We start from the raw sequence: 17,563 nt of genomic DNA on the forward strand, positions 1-17,563 counted from the left end.
ATTATGTTTGCTGTTTGCTTGTGTGCTAGATTTCAATCTTGTCCAAAAGAATCACATTTGAATGCTGTTAAAAGAATTTTTAGTTATTTGAAAGGTACATTAGACTATGGTCTTTGGTATGCTAGATCTTGTGAATTTGCTTTATATGGATATTCGGATGCAGATTTTGGTGGTTGTCGTGTGGACAGAAAAAGTACTAATGGAACTTGTCACTTTCTTGGTAATTGCTTAGTTTCTTGGTTTAGCAAAAAGTAAAATGCAATATCTCTGTCTACAACCGAAGCGGAATATATTGCCGCTAGTGCATGTTGTGCTCAACTTTTATGGATGAAGCATACCTTGAATGATTTTGGATTGTTATATGACTGCATGCCTATATTCTGTGATAATACTAGTGCTATTAATTTGACCAAAAATCTAATTCAACATTCTAGGACAAAGCATATAGATATAAAGCACCACTTTATTCGCGATCTTGTTCAAAAAGGTGAAGTTTGTGTGAATTATGTTTGTTCTAAAGATCAAATCGCTGATATTTTTACAAAAGCTTTGCCATTGGATCAATTCATTCATCTAAGATCAAAACTAGGGATAATCGACAAATCATCTTAAAAAATTTTTCTGTTCAAAGCTTTCGAACGTCCGAAAGAAGATGAACGGACGTCCGATAATGTTCTTCAGCTATTTTCCCAGAAAGCACCTGTTCGGACGAAACTATCGGACGCATGACTTCGTTCGACCGTCTGACAGTGCAACGGTTCACTTTTTTTTTTGAGCGCAAAAATCTTGTCTTTAGGGATAATTTGTGGGCGTATAAGGGGGCCAATTCTAATGAACCTAGATCTAAGGCTGCACATGATCCACTTCACACTCCATCCTCTGTTGCACTGACCTCTATTCATCCTAGGAAGACTGCCACTAAGGCATCTTCTTCTTCAAATTCTGAGGTGGTTGAGCTCCTTCGAGACCTTAAGCAACATGTTCTGCTTCTTGAACATGGTCTCATGCTCACCATGTCATCTCAGCAACAAGCTGACTTCCTAGATAAAAAGAGTCATCTTTTTCCCCCACCTGTGGTTGAGGAAGTCCCTCCTGGCAAGGAGCCACGCTCCAATGATCCAAGTTCATCAGCCCCTGTTCGCTCTATGAGTCCTGCTCCTATCGACCTCACCTCTACTCCCGTGGCACCACATGATCCTTCCACATCTGATAAAGGCAAGAAACCAGTTGCTGAAGATGATGAAGACACTGAGGAGGAGGATCTCTCTCAGTATCAGCTTGCTCGAAGGACGCCTGGATCCTCTTAGCTTATCATTTAGGATCACTAGTCCTATTAGGATCATTTGCATTATGTTTGACTGTTTTTATTTGCTGAATGCTAGATATTTTCCTTGAACTCTTTTTATCTATTGAATTCTGGTGCTTGGTGTCATTTGGTGTTTTGTAATGTCCAAAACTGGACATATGCTTGTAATATTTTGTGATGCTCGTAAGCTATTTTGTTAAGAATGTTTAGTCCTTTTTTATGTTACTGATTCTAGACATGTCTCTTTACTTTTGACTTTTGTGATGACAAAAAGGGGGAGAAAAGATATGAATTGACTGGATATGTGGATAAATCTGTGAAGTAGCCAAGTGAGGGGGAGTTTCTCAATTGCTTAACTGTTTTTGGATAAATCAGTGAATAAACTGCTTAACTAAGTGAGGGGGAGTTTTTAAATTGCTTAACTATTTTTGGATGATTAAATAAATCTGTGAAGTAGCCAAGTGAGGGAGAGTTTTTCAATTTTTGTTCTTCGATTGACTGAGAAAGGGGGAGCCTATTTGTAATCATCAAATTTTATTTCAAATCATTGTTTTGTCATCATCAAAAAGGGGGAGAATGTTATTCTTAATTTTGATGATAACAAAAGCACTTTGAAATGTTTATCTAATTCTCTTCAAATATAATTGTTTTGCTTTTTAGAGAATCAGGTACAAAGGTATCAAGGAAAGAAAATCAACCAAAAGAAGAAGCAAAAACAGGGCACTCATGTCGGACGTCCGAAAGGATGAAGAACATCAAGAAGGAAACTCTGTCGGACGCTCGTAAGGAAGCATCGGACGTCCTGAAGGATCGGACGCATGCTTCGGACGCACATCAATCTTATCGGACGTCCTAAAAATTCCACAAAGCTTTGATAACTCTCTGGACGACGTTCGGACACAGAAGCTCGGACGATAAAATCCCATCGGACGTCAGAACAACAACTTGACTGATTTTCGGACGATGGGATAGGACGATGACTAAGCTGTCGGACGTCCGACAGCCCCAACGGCTAGCTGACTCTTCATCTGCCTTCTATCCGTTGGAAGCATTAATGAAGCCCATTTTTTGTCCCCTTCAAATACAAACGATTCTGAACGAGAAAGCGACTTTTGCACACTTTGTTTACAAGATCTCAAGAGATATTTTAGCTAGAAAATAGTCTCCAAAGCTAGATTTGTTCTCCAAGTGGTGTGAATTTCCTGTGAGCATTTCTCTTGTGGTTGAAAGTTTCTTTAGTGTAGCTTTGTTGAGGGTTATCTGAGTGATTGTAAAACTTCTTAGCTTGACTAAGTGAGACTTAGGGCAAGGAGGAAGTGCTCCCTCCATTGTACATCTAGTTGATCATCTTTCATCAAAGAGAAGTTGCTCAACCTAGTGATTGGTCTTCAAGTTTGAGGAAAGCTTGGTAGACAATCGGTTTGATATTCTATCTTATTCTTTTTTGTTTAATAAAATTCTCATTGCTTATCTATACTTGTTTTTCGAATCAATATTGCTCTCTTCTTCTAATCTACTTGATTGATCATTACTAGAAAAGAAGGTAAATTTTGATTAAGCAAAAAATTGCATAAATTTGATTAAGATTTTAATCAACCTAATTCACCCCGCCTCTTAGGTTGTCTTTGGGCCTTACATAAACATATACCGAGGGCTCAATAAAATTTCAAACTCAACTACCCCGGGGTATGCGCGTGCGGCTTTTCCGGTGCACTATGTATATGCTTGGTTAGCGAGTTATTTCTCTACCCATTATTTGACTCCAAATACCATGTCTGGGCCTACAATGACCAACTATTCTGGAGAGGGTGGCGCACGATACTTTGATGAAAACAGTGCTCGCGACCTCATTCATCAGGGAGACAAAGCAACTTGGGAAATCACTTCTCTTGTGAAGAATCGCAATGAACTTTTTATTGACGATGGCAAACTAGCAAATCTCGAAGTAAGTTATTTTGTAAGCGCCTGCTCAAATTACTTAGTTTTGCATGCTGAAGAGGATTTCCTTGTTGAGCCATATAGTCCATATAGATTCGCGCGGCAATTCGGGTTTTATCAAGTTCTTCCACAGGAACTCGGAGCAAATGTGCCTTCCACAAATTATGACTTGAGTCGAATACTCTGGCGCACTGCCATTCGCAGTAAAACAGAGTCAAAGATACTTTTTCCTAACTATCCCTTAAATGCTAGCAAGCACACATCTTCAGGCTTTCAAACATGGTGGCCTATGGTGCATGATGATCATCTCCTCAAAGGGCGTGATGCTTTGATTAAGAGTGTCCAATCAAATGGGGAGCAGAAGAAGTCAAAAGGGAAGGAACTTGCAAACCTGAACAATCCTTCCAAGATTGGCAATAGTCTTGAGGTGAAGCAAAACACTATGAGAAGTGAGAAGGAAATTTTGAAGAGTTCAAACAACAAGGCTGCTACCCCTGAGGATCTTACTCCTAATGAAGAATTTTCGAAGGGTACTTCATTTCATCTTCCTTCAAACATTGTGAAGGCTACTGATCATGATTCTTGCAATTCACATGAGAAGAAAAGGAGCGAGCCTTTTGATGAGGAGGATGAGCAATCCACTAGCACGGACCAGCATTAGAAACGCAAGAAGTCCAAGGTAATGATTCTCCCTTTGGATGATATTGGTTTAGATCCTAAAGAACTCTTTAAAGACATTCCGGATATATCTGTGCCTGGTATAAGCCGTGCCAATATTGTAAGGACTCTCCTTGCCTTCTTTAATTTAGCATTTAAAATTTGCTTGTTAATTTCACATTCATGATTTATCTCATAACGTTTTCCCTACAGTTGGATAACCAAGACTTGATCTTCATTGATGATGGAGAACCAAGTCAAGCATCAGTTGAAAGACCTACTGCATTCGAACTTTTGGCCAAACAAGTGGTCAGTTCTACCCAACAAAAGGGTGCTAGTGAGCATTTCAAAAAGGCAGTAGAGGATGGAAATGTGATTCAGCAAATCACGCCACAGAAAACGGACCATATGACTCCATCGACCAAGAAGAAACTCAAAGTTTTCGATCCACCATCATGGCCAAGGGCACCTCAAGTGTCTGAATTTTGCTCCCAAAGTGTAATCTCAACATGCCGTCGAGACTATATCCAAATGTTGTGGAATAACTTGAGGGTGATGATATCTCAAAAAACCTTGGAACGCATGCCTGCTCTTGAAATGAAAGCAAGCGAAATCATGGAGGAAATGCAAAGCTTCAATGCCACGGATATCTCAAATTTGCAAGGCCTTTTGAAGGCTTTCTTTGCAAATGCAGCTCGTTACGTCGCAGTGAAATCTTCTCTTTCAAATAAAATTTCAGCTGAATCATACGATGAGTTGCTCTCTACGACCACCCAACATCTTAGAAATGCTCAGAGTAAGGAGAAACAACAAGCGGAAAAGATCTCAACGCACATGTTGAAACTTAAGGAGATTGATCGCGAGGAAGTAGAGTTGAGGAAGCGACTTGAGTTCTTGGATACTCACAGGAAGGAGACACTTTCACGGCTACGAGAAGAGCAAGATGAGCTTACCCGAATGCAAGGCGTGATGGTCGACTTACAAAATGAAGTTCGAAAGATTGAGAATTCCCCGCCCCTACTTGCTGAGGAGAGTCAAACTTTGGACAAGATGCAAGCATTACTTGAAAGCAACCGGAAGGAGCTATCGTCATTTGAATTCTAGGAATAGTTGCAATCTTTTACTTTGTTTCAAATTTTGTTACCTTCTCAAAGCGTGTAGGTATGAGCACAAACAATACCAGACTAATCTTTTTTTTTTTTCACATTCTTGCAGACGTCCTCGTTTTTTCCTTATTCTTTCAATAGCCACCATTTTAGACTATTAACTGCAATACAAACAATTCCATCTTTGCATAATTTTGATCACACTTGAAAAGGTAATTATCCAAATAATTTAGTAATCTGAATAATACACTTTCAAGTATATGTCACAAAATGATTCGAACTGTCTTAAAGAAAATCGCTCTTTTTCTTCTTTTTTTTTACAACAAAAGAATCATCCGGACAAAGGATTTAGTTTTATAGGATTGTAACTGAACTTAGGGGTGAGCAATTACGGTAATTACTGATTTACCGACCGAAATCGATTTCAATTTGGTAATTCGAATCCGGTAATTCGGTAATTCGGTCGGTAAATCGGGGATATCGTATTAGTTAAAATCGAATTAGGGTCGAAAATGATTTTATAGTTTTTCATTTCGGATATACCGAATTCGAATTCATTTCGGTAAAACGGTAATAATATACCGTTTTCAATTTCGAAATTCCCGAATTAAGTTACATAGGAAATAATTCACTATGTCCGATATTGGTCCAATTTCAGATTTTCAGACGCAGTGGCCTAATTCTAAAGCCTAAACTAGCTACTTTTCTCCAGTCCTCTTCCGCTCTTCGTCCCCTCTTCCTCTCGTTCCTCTGCACTGCTGCGGGCCGCGGCGCCGTCCCTTGTTCCTCAGTTCCTCTTCCTCTCGTTTCTCCTCTCCTCATTCTCCTCAGTCCTCTCCTCAGTCAGTCCTCTGTCCTTTCCTCTCCTCAACTACAGAAAGCTCAAAGCTCACCCCTAGACTCTTTCTCCGTTTCCCGTTCTGACCGAGGCTTCACCATTGCTGACCGAGCATCCACCATCACCAGGACCACGGTTCGCTAGTGCTGATTCCAGTGAAGCCTTGGATAAGCCTATCAGGTAAATGGGTTTATGAAAAAGACTCAATAATTGGATTTTCATTTGGTGTTTTTTGTTGATTTTGGTATTTGATTCTGGATGTCGTTGTTTAATTTGCTAGTTTTTTTATATGGGCTAATTTAATTTCAGTGGAACTTGTATGATGTTTGATGCTCAATTTCCTTCCTGATTGAATCTTGATAAAAGTTATGAGTTTTTGAATTGGATAAGAGTAGTTTAGGTGGATTGGATTCGAATTGAACTGGATGAATTTTTGGAGATCTGGATTTTTGGAATGATTTTGTTTTCTGGACTGATTAAAGTGGCATTTGTATCTGAAGTTGGTGTTTTGACCGAATAGCTCTGTTCAGGCTTTTTGAGATGGTTGCACCTGCAAAATATCATGAACAGGGTTAGTATTTATTTGGGTATTACCAACAGTAGTAGTATAAAATACCACCTTGAAACTTTTCAAGCAGTAAAGTTTTTTAGCAAAAAATTGGTAAAATGCACAAGACATCTCGTAGAATAGTCGTAATATATTCTAGCGAACTAGTTAGATCCATAAAAGGTGCTTCAACAGCAGCAAACAATTGTGTCCATCATCAATACTATATGAGCAGAATCAATTATAATGAATTTGAAGTATTTCTTTATTTCTAATAATTTCCTTTATGATACTTCATGAATTTTGTTTGTTCTTGCAGAGTTGCTGAAGACCAGAACTGAATCAACTATAATTGACCTTTGAGAGGTCACAAATGCTGAAGTTTGCATTATGGAGAGTTGAACCACCTATAATTGTTTGTTCTTGTGGATTGTGGATTGTTTCTAGATAATTGACCTTTATGATTTCTGGATTGATTTCTGTAATTTCTGATTGTGGATTTATGATTTCTGGATTTGTGGATTTGTCATTTCTGGATGTGTATGAAGTTTGGGATGGTTAGTAATTTTGAAGTTTACTGGATTCTGTTTGGATTTGTGATTTCTTAAGTAATTCTGTTTTGAACTGGTAGGCGATAGCTACTGGGGAAAGTTTTATATGTTGTGATTTGGTAGTGCAATCATCTGGCTATTGTGCCTATGGACGTGATTACTACTTCTATTTTTTTCCATTATTTTGGTGCAGCTTTATGAATGATAATTGTGAACAACACTTATTTTATTGCTAGAAATTATTTTATTATACAAAGCAAAACAGGCTGCGATTGCTTCAGGAATTCGGACAATTCGATCAATTTGTGTTTACCGAATTCAATTCGAATTGAATTTGAATTCGATATTTGGTAATTCGAATACGAATTAGGTCGAAATATCCCAGCATCATTTACCGAAAATTACCGATTTCAATCTACCGAATTACCGAATTCGAATTCGATGCTCACCCCTAACTGAACTTAGAAGTTGCCCTCTAAGCTGTCTACGTATCCCAAAAAGGGAATCAAGTCACACGTAGTTCCTACCGTTCACAGTTTAAACTCTTGCGGGTCAGGAGTATCCATTTGTTTACCACCTTAGATTTGGTGGAGTGTTTCAGCAGCTTAACCACGTGCTACATTATTGGTGGTTGTTGTCCACAGTTTTAGCTCATATGGGTTTGGAGCAACATGCAGTTTAGACTCATGCGTCATGGAATACTTTATTTTTTTTTCTATGGCATGTATAACTTCATGAATTTCCCATTTATAGGACCAACTTTTACGCCATCTTTGTCCACCAGTTTGTACGCGCCATTCGTGTAGATTTCTCGAACAACATATGACCCATCCCATTTGGAGACGAATTTGTCTTTAGTGCGATGAGTCATAACTATTGACCTTCGAATGGCGAGTACCATGTCCCCGACTTGAAAGAAGCGACGCCGAACTTTCTTATTAAAAGCTCTAGAGAGACGGGCTTGATAACATTCCAGATTTTGTTGGGCCTCTAATATCTTTTCATCTAAAGCTTCCAATTCTTCAAGGCGCAGGCGAACATTTTCTTCCTCCGTGAGCCCTTCTTGGATAGCAATTCTCAAAGAAGGAATTTGTTGCTTAAGAGGCAGGACAGCTTCTACACCATAGACTAAGGCATATGGTGTGGCTTGCGTTGGAGTTCGATATGTGGTGCGATAAGCCCAAAGAGCTTCACCTATCCTTTCCTGCCAATCCTTCTTTGATTTAGCCACCACTTTCTTCAACAGGTTACATAAAGTTTTGTTGAATACCTCTGCAAGGCCATTGGCGGGGGCATTATACATGGAGGACTTGCGTTGCTTGAGATGAAATTTTTCACACAACTTATCCATCAAACTATTTGAGAAGAATTTTCCATTATCAGTGATAATGTACCGGAAAACTCCATACCGGTAAATAATATTCACACGGATAAAATTCACCACATATTCCTTTCTAACTTGCTTGAGCGGTATGGCTTCAGCTCATTTAGAAAAGTAATCGGTCGCAGCCAATATATATAAATGTTGACCGGACGACTTTGGTAATGACCCCACAACATCAAGGCCCCAAGCATCAAAAGGCCAAGAAGCAACGGTCGGGTGTAACGGCTCAGGTGGTTGATGAATGTAATTTGCATGAAACTGGCAAGCTTGACATCTTTGAGCATATTCTATGCAATCTTTGACCATAGTAGGCCAATAGTAGCCCATCCTTTTAATCCGAAAATGTAACTTGGGACCGGATTGATGAGCTCCACATATTCCAGAATGTGCCTCGTGCATCGCTCGATATGCCTCGTCTTCGCTCAGACAGCGCAACAGTACAACTTCAAATAATTTTCGGTACAGCATATCTTTATACAAGATAAAACGAGGGGCACGGCGACGGATGTCAGTTCTCCTACGTTGCTCCTCAGGTAGTTTTTGATACTTGAGATAATCAACGAGGGGTTGTCTCCAACCTTCTTTGTCAATTTCATAGGTTGAGACCACATGAGCGTCGCCTCCTTCAATATCTTCATCATCAATTAGTGATGGAACTACCCACTTTTAGCATACGCGAACTTGTATCTCATGATTCGGCATGGTAAGTGAAGAGGCTAGCGCAGCTAATGCATCAGCTTGCTTATTTTCCCTTCTAGGAACATGCTTAATACTTACACCTCCAAGCCGCCTCATTAGTCGCGTTGCATATTTGTGATACGAAATTAACTCGGATTTTTTGACTTCATAACTTCCCAAGAGTTGGTTAATCACTAATTGAGAGTCACCATAGATTTGAATGTCCAACTGTTCCATGTCAACAGCTATTTCAAGTCCGAGTATGAGGGCTTGGTACTCAGCGACATTGTTTGAACAATGTTGACTTAGAGTAAAAGAGTATAACAATATCCCTTCATCAGGAGTCACGAATACAATCCCTGCTCCAGCTCCATGACGATGAGCCGCACCATCAAAATACATCTTCCATGGTGGACGAATCTCGATAAGGAGTACATCCTCATCTGGTAGGTCATCACTTAACTCCCATTCAGCAGGTATTGGGTGATCAACAAGAAAATCTGCCAGAACTTGTCCTTTCACAGCCTTTTGAGGCACATAAATAATTTCAAACTGCTGTAGTTGAAGATACCATTTTGCTAGACAGTCGGATAGTACTGGTCTGCTCATCACATATTTTATGGGATTCGCCCTGGAAATGAGCCTCACGCTATGTGTTTGAAAGTAGTGTTTTAACTTCTGTATTGCAAAAATAAGGGCTAAACACAACTTTTCAATTGGCGAGTAGTTTAGTTCGTTGGGGGTCATCATTCTGCTTAAATAATAAAGGGCAATCTCTTTTCCTTCATTATTTTCTTGAGCGAGCAATGCCCTCACCGACCGTTCTTGGGCAGCAATATAAAGGAGTAATGGCTTTCCATGAATAGGTGCAGCCAACACAGGTGCTTTCATAAGATAAGACTTAATGCTATTGAATGCATTACTACATGCCTCATCCCATTGAAATGGCACATCTTTCTTCATCAAGCGACTAAATGGTTGACACCTTCCTGCTAAATTTGAGATAAATCTCCGCAGATAAGCTAATCGCCCTTGAAGACTTTTCAATTCATGAATGTCACGAGGTTCAGGCATCCTCAATATAGCATCAATTTTGGCCTGATCAATTTCAATACCTCGATGGCGAACCACAAAACCAAGAAATTTCCCCGACGTGACTCCAAATGCACACTTGAGAGGGTTCATTTTGAGTTGATACCTTCTCAACCGATCAAATACTTGTCTCAAGTCCTCCAAGTGATTACTTCTTTTCTTCGATTTAACAACTAAATCATCCACATAACACTCGATATATTTATGAAGCATGTCGTCAAAGATACTTTGCATTGCTCTTTGATATGTGGCTCCAGCATTTTTGAGACCAAAGGGCATTACTTTATAACAATAAATACCCTTAGGAGTACGAAATGCAGTGAGCTCCTCATCCTCAGGTGCCACTCGAATTTGATTATATCCAAAAGAGCTATTCATAAACGACAGAACTTCATGCCCAGTAGTTGCATCAATCATGAGCTCAGTGATCGGTAAAGGAAAGTCATCTTTAGGACAAGCATTGTTAAGATCCCTGAAATCGACACAGATGCGGATTTGCCCATTCTTCTTTCGCACGGGCACGATACTCGAAATCCATGTGGGATATTTAACTTCACGACTAAACCCGGCTTCAATAAGCTTATTGACTTCAATTTCGATCAACGGAATCAAATCGGGTGTAAATCGCCGTTGTGCTTGCTTCACTGGTCGAACTCCCTTTTTAACAGCCAAATGGTGAACGGCCACTTTTGGGTCTAAACCCGGCATTTCTTTATAAGTCCATGCAAAAATATCTTGATACTCCCGCAATAGTTCAATATATGCTTTCTCTTCGTCAGGACTCAGTGAAGCACTTACATATATTGGACGTGGGTCCTCTGAAGTACCAAGATTGATCTCCTTTAGATCATCCACAGTGGCCTTAACACCTTCCTCCAATTCAGGCGGAGCGTCTTCAGCATCTTTTTCTTCTTCGGCGAGTCACCGTCAATTATGATTATATGATTGCATGAAGTAACACTCTCTTCATCCTCCTCTTTTGGTCTTGTGTACACCACGGTGTGCTCCCTGACCCTCAATTCGGTCCCACACTTTATTACAAGGTCTGTGCATCTTCTCATTCTCGAAGGAATGATACTACCAAATTTATGAGAACCATTAGAAGGTTTTTCAAGATTTTACAATGACTTTGCCATTTTTCCTTTACTCTTATGAGAGTTTTGAGGCTTTTGTCTTCTTTGTGGTCCTAATCTCTTAAAAATAGATACCCGTGGAGTTTTATTCTCCTTTTCATAAAAAGCTTGAAATTTACCAACTATTTGAGAAGACTCATCCTCCACAGCAATATATTGGCTACTAACTCTATTGATCTTGATGCGGATTGGTGTAGGAGAGGAGTAGCCAAGGCCAAATTTGGGATTTTCGACGGCGTATCCCTTTTCCTTCAACATCTTTTGGGTAGAATTCAACCCATGAATCATGTCACTAGTAGATTGACGTGATGGAACATTTAACACCGCAGATTCTTTGAGATCGTATCCAGCCTTAGCGAGAAGCTTATAAGCGATAGGATCAAAACCTTCAACGGTTCTTGACTTTGGTATGGTGTCTTGTTCAAATTCAGATTTTTTGCTTAAAAGGTTAGACCTTTTAAGTTGAGAAGATGACGCTTTTTTTGTATCAAGATGAGCTACCGAAAGAGTCAAATCTTTTAGAGTTTCATGCTGAATTGCAGGTGACTGTCCCTGTTCCATTCTTGATTTGGGAGGGCAACGAAAGACAACTGATTCATTGTTTGGCAATGAAACATCAGTTTCTTCATGAACTTCCTCTTTTGATTTCGAAATCATCATTTTCTCCCCTTTTGCATTTGGAGATTCGGGGTTCTGGATTTTATCCCCAGATAGAGGTTGCTCAGATTTATCCTTCGCAATGTGTTTCTTGACGTAAAATTTGGCATCAGCAATATACGCTTCCGCCTCAGTGAAAGGATTGTCATCGGCTTTCACACTTCTTGTCACTCCATTTCGGCAGTATTTGAAACATTGATGAAGGGTTGAAGGTACAACTCCATTTTCATGAATCCAGGGCCTTTCCAACAGTACATTGTATGTTGTTTTAGCATCTATCACATACAACAGTGCTCTGGACGTCATGTCATCAATGACTATCTCCAAATTTAGTGATCCAAGAGCTCTTTGCCCTCCTTGATTGAAGCCTTGAATCATCAGTCGGTTATTGGAGAGTTCATCAACCGGGATACCAAGCTCCTTCAGAGTTTTTAAAGGGAGAATATTGACTGCGGAACCTCCATCTATCAACATTCTATTTACTTTTTGCTCCTTTGCATAACCAGTCACAAACAAAGGACGGTTATGCGGTGTTGACCCAAGCAACAAGTCTTCACTAGTAAAAGTGATACTTGTGACGTTCACCTCTTCATTGCTGGTAGGCACACGACCTTCTTCATTGCCGGTGGACGCACGGTCTATCTCACAGAGAGATTCGCGAGTATTATTTTTTTGTTCCTCGATATGATCTACTCGCGTTGTGTGACTTGCAACCACATCAACATCAAAGAATTCTTTTGGCAAAAATTCTTTTAAAGTGATAGGAGTTCGCGACTTTTGCTTGAAGATTCGACCTTCTTGAAGATTACGACAGTCATTAGTTTTCTTTACGTCCTTCTCTTTTTCCTTCCAGATCACCGTACTTCTTGTTAAGACCTTGCTCGCCTTACTAGATGGACAAGACTTTCGCCTCCTTTTTCGCGTGACTAGAGTCCACCCTTCATCATCCACATCAGGCTGTAGCGCCTTTTCATCTTCATATACATGTTCCTGAAGAGTTGAAGGAGCACCTTCTTGTTTGATTTCTATAGGGTCAAGTGATCCAAATTGAATTATTGGCAATACAGGTACCATGACCCTTTTATCCTCCATGGACTGCAGGGAACCAATGGACGTTTGATTCACACTCGCCTTGTCTTCTTCAAGGAGAATTTTCCCTTGTCTTGCCAACTCCATTACTTTGTCTTTGAAGACAAAGTATTTTTGAATGGGATGCCCAACCAATCGGTAATACTTACAATAGTTTGGATCGTCAGTGTTCCTGGCCTCATCAGGTCGCTTCATCTCAGGAAGCGTGATCAAGTTTATATTTAACAGATCGTCAAACATACCAGGGACATCAAAATCAAGAAAAGGGTAGTCTTTGTCTTGCATCCCCTTGAGAGTCGGCTTCCTCTTTCCTTGCTCTTGATGTGCATTGCTCTTCCTGTCTTCTTCCCTAGCAGTTTTGGGAACAACTTTAAAAGGTGTTATTCTTGTGGCCATAGCCTCCTTCCTTTCATTTTTGATTGGTGGTTTGCCCCTTTTCCTCGCTTCTTGTCTCTCCTTAGCCTTGTGAGGGTCAGGAACTGGCGGTTCTTGTCCATCAAGATTAATTTCCAACTTATGGGCTTTTGTGGACAATTCATCAAACGTTTCTGGCTGTACATCTTGTAAGATGTATCTGAGTCCTCAGTGCATACCTTGAATACACATCTCGATCGCGGAAGATTCAGAAATTCGATCTTTGCAATTTAAGCTCAGATTCCTCCAACGGTCGATAAAATCAATGACAGGTTCACTCTTCCATTGACATGTATTAGAGAGTTCAGTCATGCTGACAGTTTTCTTTGTGCTATAGAAGCGACTAAGAAATTCATGCTCTAACTGCTCTCAACTATCAATAGTTCCAGACTCCAGATCTGTATACCAATCAAAGGCATTTCCCTTCAACGAGCGAACAAACTGCTTAACGAGCAAGTCACTATCAGTGCCCGCATTGTTACAAGTTTCCACGAAGTGTGCAATATGTTGCTTAGGGTTGCCCTTACCATCAAATTGTTGAAATTTTGGAGGTTGATATCCCACATGCATCTTCAAACTTTCCACTCTAGCGGTGTAAGGTTTGGTGTAACCAATATATGACTTGGCACTTCCACCAATCTTGTCCTTGATTGTGCCTTCGATGAATTCCTTCAAATTATCAACATGAATGGTGCCATCAGGGGAGATTGAAAATTCCTTTGCGGCTTGTGACTTCGCATCCTCTTTCTCCTTCTCCCTTGATGACGAGTTCCCTTCATCTTGCACTTTGAATTTCTGTTTGGACATACTAAGGCTATTTTCGCCTATATTTTCCACCATATCCATTAATTTGACTATCTTGGCATCTTGACTTTGCGCATGCACTACTAGCCCTTTAACAATTTTGGCTAGATTCGAGATCTGGTCTTCCACAGTTGTGGTATTGGTCATCATGACGGGCATCACCACAGAGGCAGCCGAATCACTTGGGCTATCAATGGATTCATCATGGGCTCCTTTCTTGTTGGGAAGCATCTTGAGATTTGTTTCTTCAGTCAAAACGTTCGCCTTAGCCCTTTCTGCTAACTTCTTGGCCTTGCTCCTTGTCAGATGTGCAGTATACTGCGTCTCTTGAATTGTTGAGACATCGGCCACTAAGCCTTCAAGAGAAAAGTTCACCTTCTTGAACTCCATTGAATTTTGAAACTGGTAAGTTACTGGAAGAAAAGAGATGAGAGGCAGAGATGGTCCCACCGGGCGTGCCAGAAATTTGTAAGCACAAATTTTGTTGCCTAAAATAAAAGACAAGAAAACTTGTACAAATATCAAATTTATTAAATCAAATAATAAGCGGGTTACAATCTCTGAAAGTTCCTGAATCAAAGAAATTAATCCCCTGATTCTTTTCTTCGAATAGCTTCAATTGAAGGGCCGAAAAGACTTGTTCTCCAATCGAAAGGGTGTTTCCTACAATTTCGGCATAGAAAACGATTGATTTGATGATGGCGTCAAACACTTGGAACTTCAAGTCTTCAACACCGATAGCAGGAGGATTTGTTTGACTTGATTTGGACTTGGATTTGAGGAAGAAAGCGCTTGAGGGAATTTGACAGAATTTCTTCGAATGTTAGGGATTTTTCTATATCTTTGCCTTGAGAGAAGACCTCTATTTATAGCCAAAATATGTAGGCTAGGTCTTCAAGAAAACCCTCAGAATCTTCCTGCATTTTGGATCACTTGTTACTCAAGAAATCCATTTAACTTGGGCTTAAATAATGGGCCAACCCAAATAGTCCATTGTGAATTAATAAATCAATTAATTCACTCTAACTTAAATGGACACTATGAATTTAATTTGATTTAATAGCCCATATAATATTGGCCCAATTTGCCGGTCCAAAACATAATGGACTTCTATAATTTAATTTAATTTATTCAAGATCAATTTAATAAATCTCGACTAAATAAATTAAATAAAATTTCTTTGTCTACAGTGATATCATGGACTATTTTGATGAAGATTTCACTACTGGACTTGGAGAAGATCTGGAAAGCAATTTGTCTGCTGTTTCAGTCATGGAAGCTCCTCCAATCAGTATTGAAATCCGAGAACCACAGCAGAGTTCTAATCGCTGTAACTCGGCAGCCACCCTTGAAAACATGCCAAATCATCATAATCAGCCAATCATCCTTACTTTTGGGAATCCAAGCACGCCAGAAATAAATCCTCAACCATTAAATCTAGAGGATGATAGAGTCGTGTCTGAGGTTTTGACATCCCATGGTTCATTTGTAAATCTTGAGGAGGAAGCCCAAAATGCACGGAAGAAAAAGAAAACAGGCGGTCGGGTTAGGCCAGCATTGCAGATTCATGATCACATTTTAGCAGAAAGAAAGCACCGCGAGCAGCTCAGCCAGGGATTTGTAGCTCTATCAGCCATTGTTCCCGGCCTCAAGAAGGTTTGTAATATTTCCAAGAATCCAAATTTTGAAATAAAGAAAATAAACAGACAAAAATTTTTCTATCATTGTGATGTTTCAAATGTTTAATGCAACCAAATTTTGTGATGTCATGTCACACGTCAAAGGGGGCTAATTTAATTAATCCCACGACAAGTTATTCAAATGTAAAGTGTGCTGTTGATTTTCCGGATCGCGATTACTATAAAGAAACAGCATAACCTTCTATCATTGCTCTCTCTCTCTCTCTCTCTGTTATACACAACTACTCTATTAGTAGTTGTTTTTAGCCACTAGGCTTAATTTTGCTTTTTTTTTTTGGAGCTTCACATAGTTTTGGTTACCAAGATCTTATTCTTATTGCAGATGGATAAAACTTCTGTTCTTGGAGATGCTATCATTTACTTGAAACATCTTCAGGAAAGAGTGAAGACGCTCGAGGAGCAAGTTGCGCAACAAACCATGCAGTCTGTCGTTCTTGTGAAGAGATCACAGCTTTTAGTTGAAGATGAAGGATCTTCTGATGATACGGGCGGCCCTGATGAGCAGCCACTCCCGGAAATAGAGGCAAAAATGCGCAATAGGAACATTCTTCTCAGGATTCACTGCGAAAAGCATAAAGGGGTTCTGGTTCAAATTCTTTCCGAGGTAGAGAAACACAATCTTGCTGTCATGAACACGTGCGTGGCTCCGTTCGGAAATTTGGCTCTTGATATTACCATAATTACTGAGGTGAGTTTAGCAGTCAAAAGAAATTTTTTCCCTCGGGATTTTGTTGACATGAATATTTAATGTGATGATACATGGTTATACATAAAGAATTGCAGCAGACGTGAGGTAGACTTCCACATGCTAGAAGCAAGGTAAAAATATTGAAAAAGAGATATTGTTGCTGGGGGATTTGAAGTTTTGAACCAGCAAATCTCACCCCGAGAGAGCTAGTCACCAATTTTTATTTTAGATACTCTATTAGTAATTTTCAATGTTTACAATATGTTCTAAGTATTGATTTCATTAAATCTTTCCAGATGGAAAAAGAATTCAGCCTGACGATACAAGAATTAGTTAAAATTCTTGGATCCGCTCTCCATCGGGGGACGGTGGCCGATTAAGAGCCCCCGGTTGGACCGCCAAGAGAACTGTTCCATATCCTATGGGGTATGGAATTCCTGATAAGAAGTTTATATAAAGAATTCCTGATATAGAGTATGGACCCCAAGAAATCAAGCTGTTGATGACTGATGGTGAAGAAGACAGACGACGTTCACGGGCCATGCTTTGAGATTGACAACATATGGATGCATATGCATATTAGTACTTGCCCCGTTTTAATGATCAGGAATGAAAATTACTATCACTAAAAAATAAATAAAAGGCCTACGTCCTCGAGGGTCTCGTGAGCTTTCAATTGATTTTCGTGTGTAGCTATTTGGCATTGCACGTAGATGATACAAATGTACAAAATGTTACTGGTTCCCTTTAGATTACTATGAAGTATTTTGGTAAATTTTTGGGTTTGTTTAGATTTTTTTTTTTTTTGATGTTTTCACAAATTTTGATTTGTATCGACTATTTTGAGTAGCTTTAGAAGCTTTTGATGTAGACATTATAACACTTGTTATGATTTAATGTATAGTTGTATGCCAGACAATAATAATAATAAGAAAAAAAGGTGGTACAAAAGCAAAAAATGATTGTAGCACTGTTAGCATA

General features: G+C 39.5%; 2 protein-coding genes across 2 annotated transcripts; one reads left to right on the forward strand and one right to left on the reverse strand.

The window, feature by feature from the left end:
- Positions 1–7,658: 7,658 nt before the first annotated feature.
- On the reverse strand, positions 7,659–13,372 carry LOC140036447 (uncharacterized). Its single transcript, XM_072077865.1, has 4 exons — positions 11,350–13,372; positions 9,105–11,008; positions 8,494–8,990; positions 7,659–8,298 (listed from the first exon to the last, which is right to left on the reverse strand). The coding sequence occupies exons 1-4, from the start codon at positions 13,370–13,372 to the stop codon at positions 7,659–7,661; spliced, it is 5,064 nt and encodes a 1,687-aa protein (XP_071933966.1).
- Positions 13,373–15,391: 2,019 nt separating this feature from the next.
- Positions 15,392–17,114, forward strand: LOC113732875 (transcription factor NAI1). The gene is made up of 3 exons (XM_027258890.2): positions 15,392–15,850; positions 16,217–16,582; positions 16,879–17,114. Exons 1-3 carry the CDS (start codon positions 15,392–15,394, stop codon positions 16,960–16,962), a joined length of 909 nt encoding a protein of 302 aa, XP_027114691.1. The 3' UTR covers positions 16,963–17,114.
- The last annotated feature ends 449 nt before the right edge of the window (positions 17,115–17,563 follow it).

This window comes from Coffea arabica, chromosome 2e (genome assembly GCF_036785885.1).
Source record: "Coffea arabica cultivar ET-39 chromosome 2e, Coffea Arabica ET-39 HiFi, whole genome shotgun sequence".
Lineage (NCBI taxonomy): Eukaryota > Viridiplantae > Streptophyta > Magnoliopsida > Gentianales > Rubiaceae > Coffea > Coffea arabica.

Coding starts and splice junctions, on each gene's coding strand:
- LOC140036447 (XM_072077865.1), bottom strand. CDS start 13,372: ATGGCCACAAGAATAACACCTTTTAAAGTTGTTCCCAAAACTGCTAGG. Junction 11,009..11,349: donor TGAGTCTTCTCAAATAGTTG/GTAAATTTCAAG, acceptor GACTCGCCGAAG/AAGAAAAAGATGCTGAAGAC. Junction 8,991..9,104: donor TAATGAGGCGGCTTGGAGGT/GTAAGTATTAAG, acceptor GTATGCTAAAAG/TGGGTAGTTCCATCACTAAT.
- LOC113732875 (XM_027258890.2), top strand. CDS start 15,392: ATGGACTATTTTGATGAAGATTTCACTACTGGACTTGGAGAAGATCTG. Junction 15,851..16,216: donor TTGTTCCCGGCCTCAAGAAG/GTTTGTAATATT, acceptor TTCTTATTGCAG/ATGGATAAAACTTCTGTTCT. Junction 16,583..16,878: donor ATATTACCATAATTACTGAG/GTGAGTTTAGCA, acceptor AAATCTTTCCAG/ATGGAAAAAGAATTCAGCCT.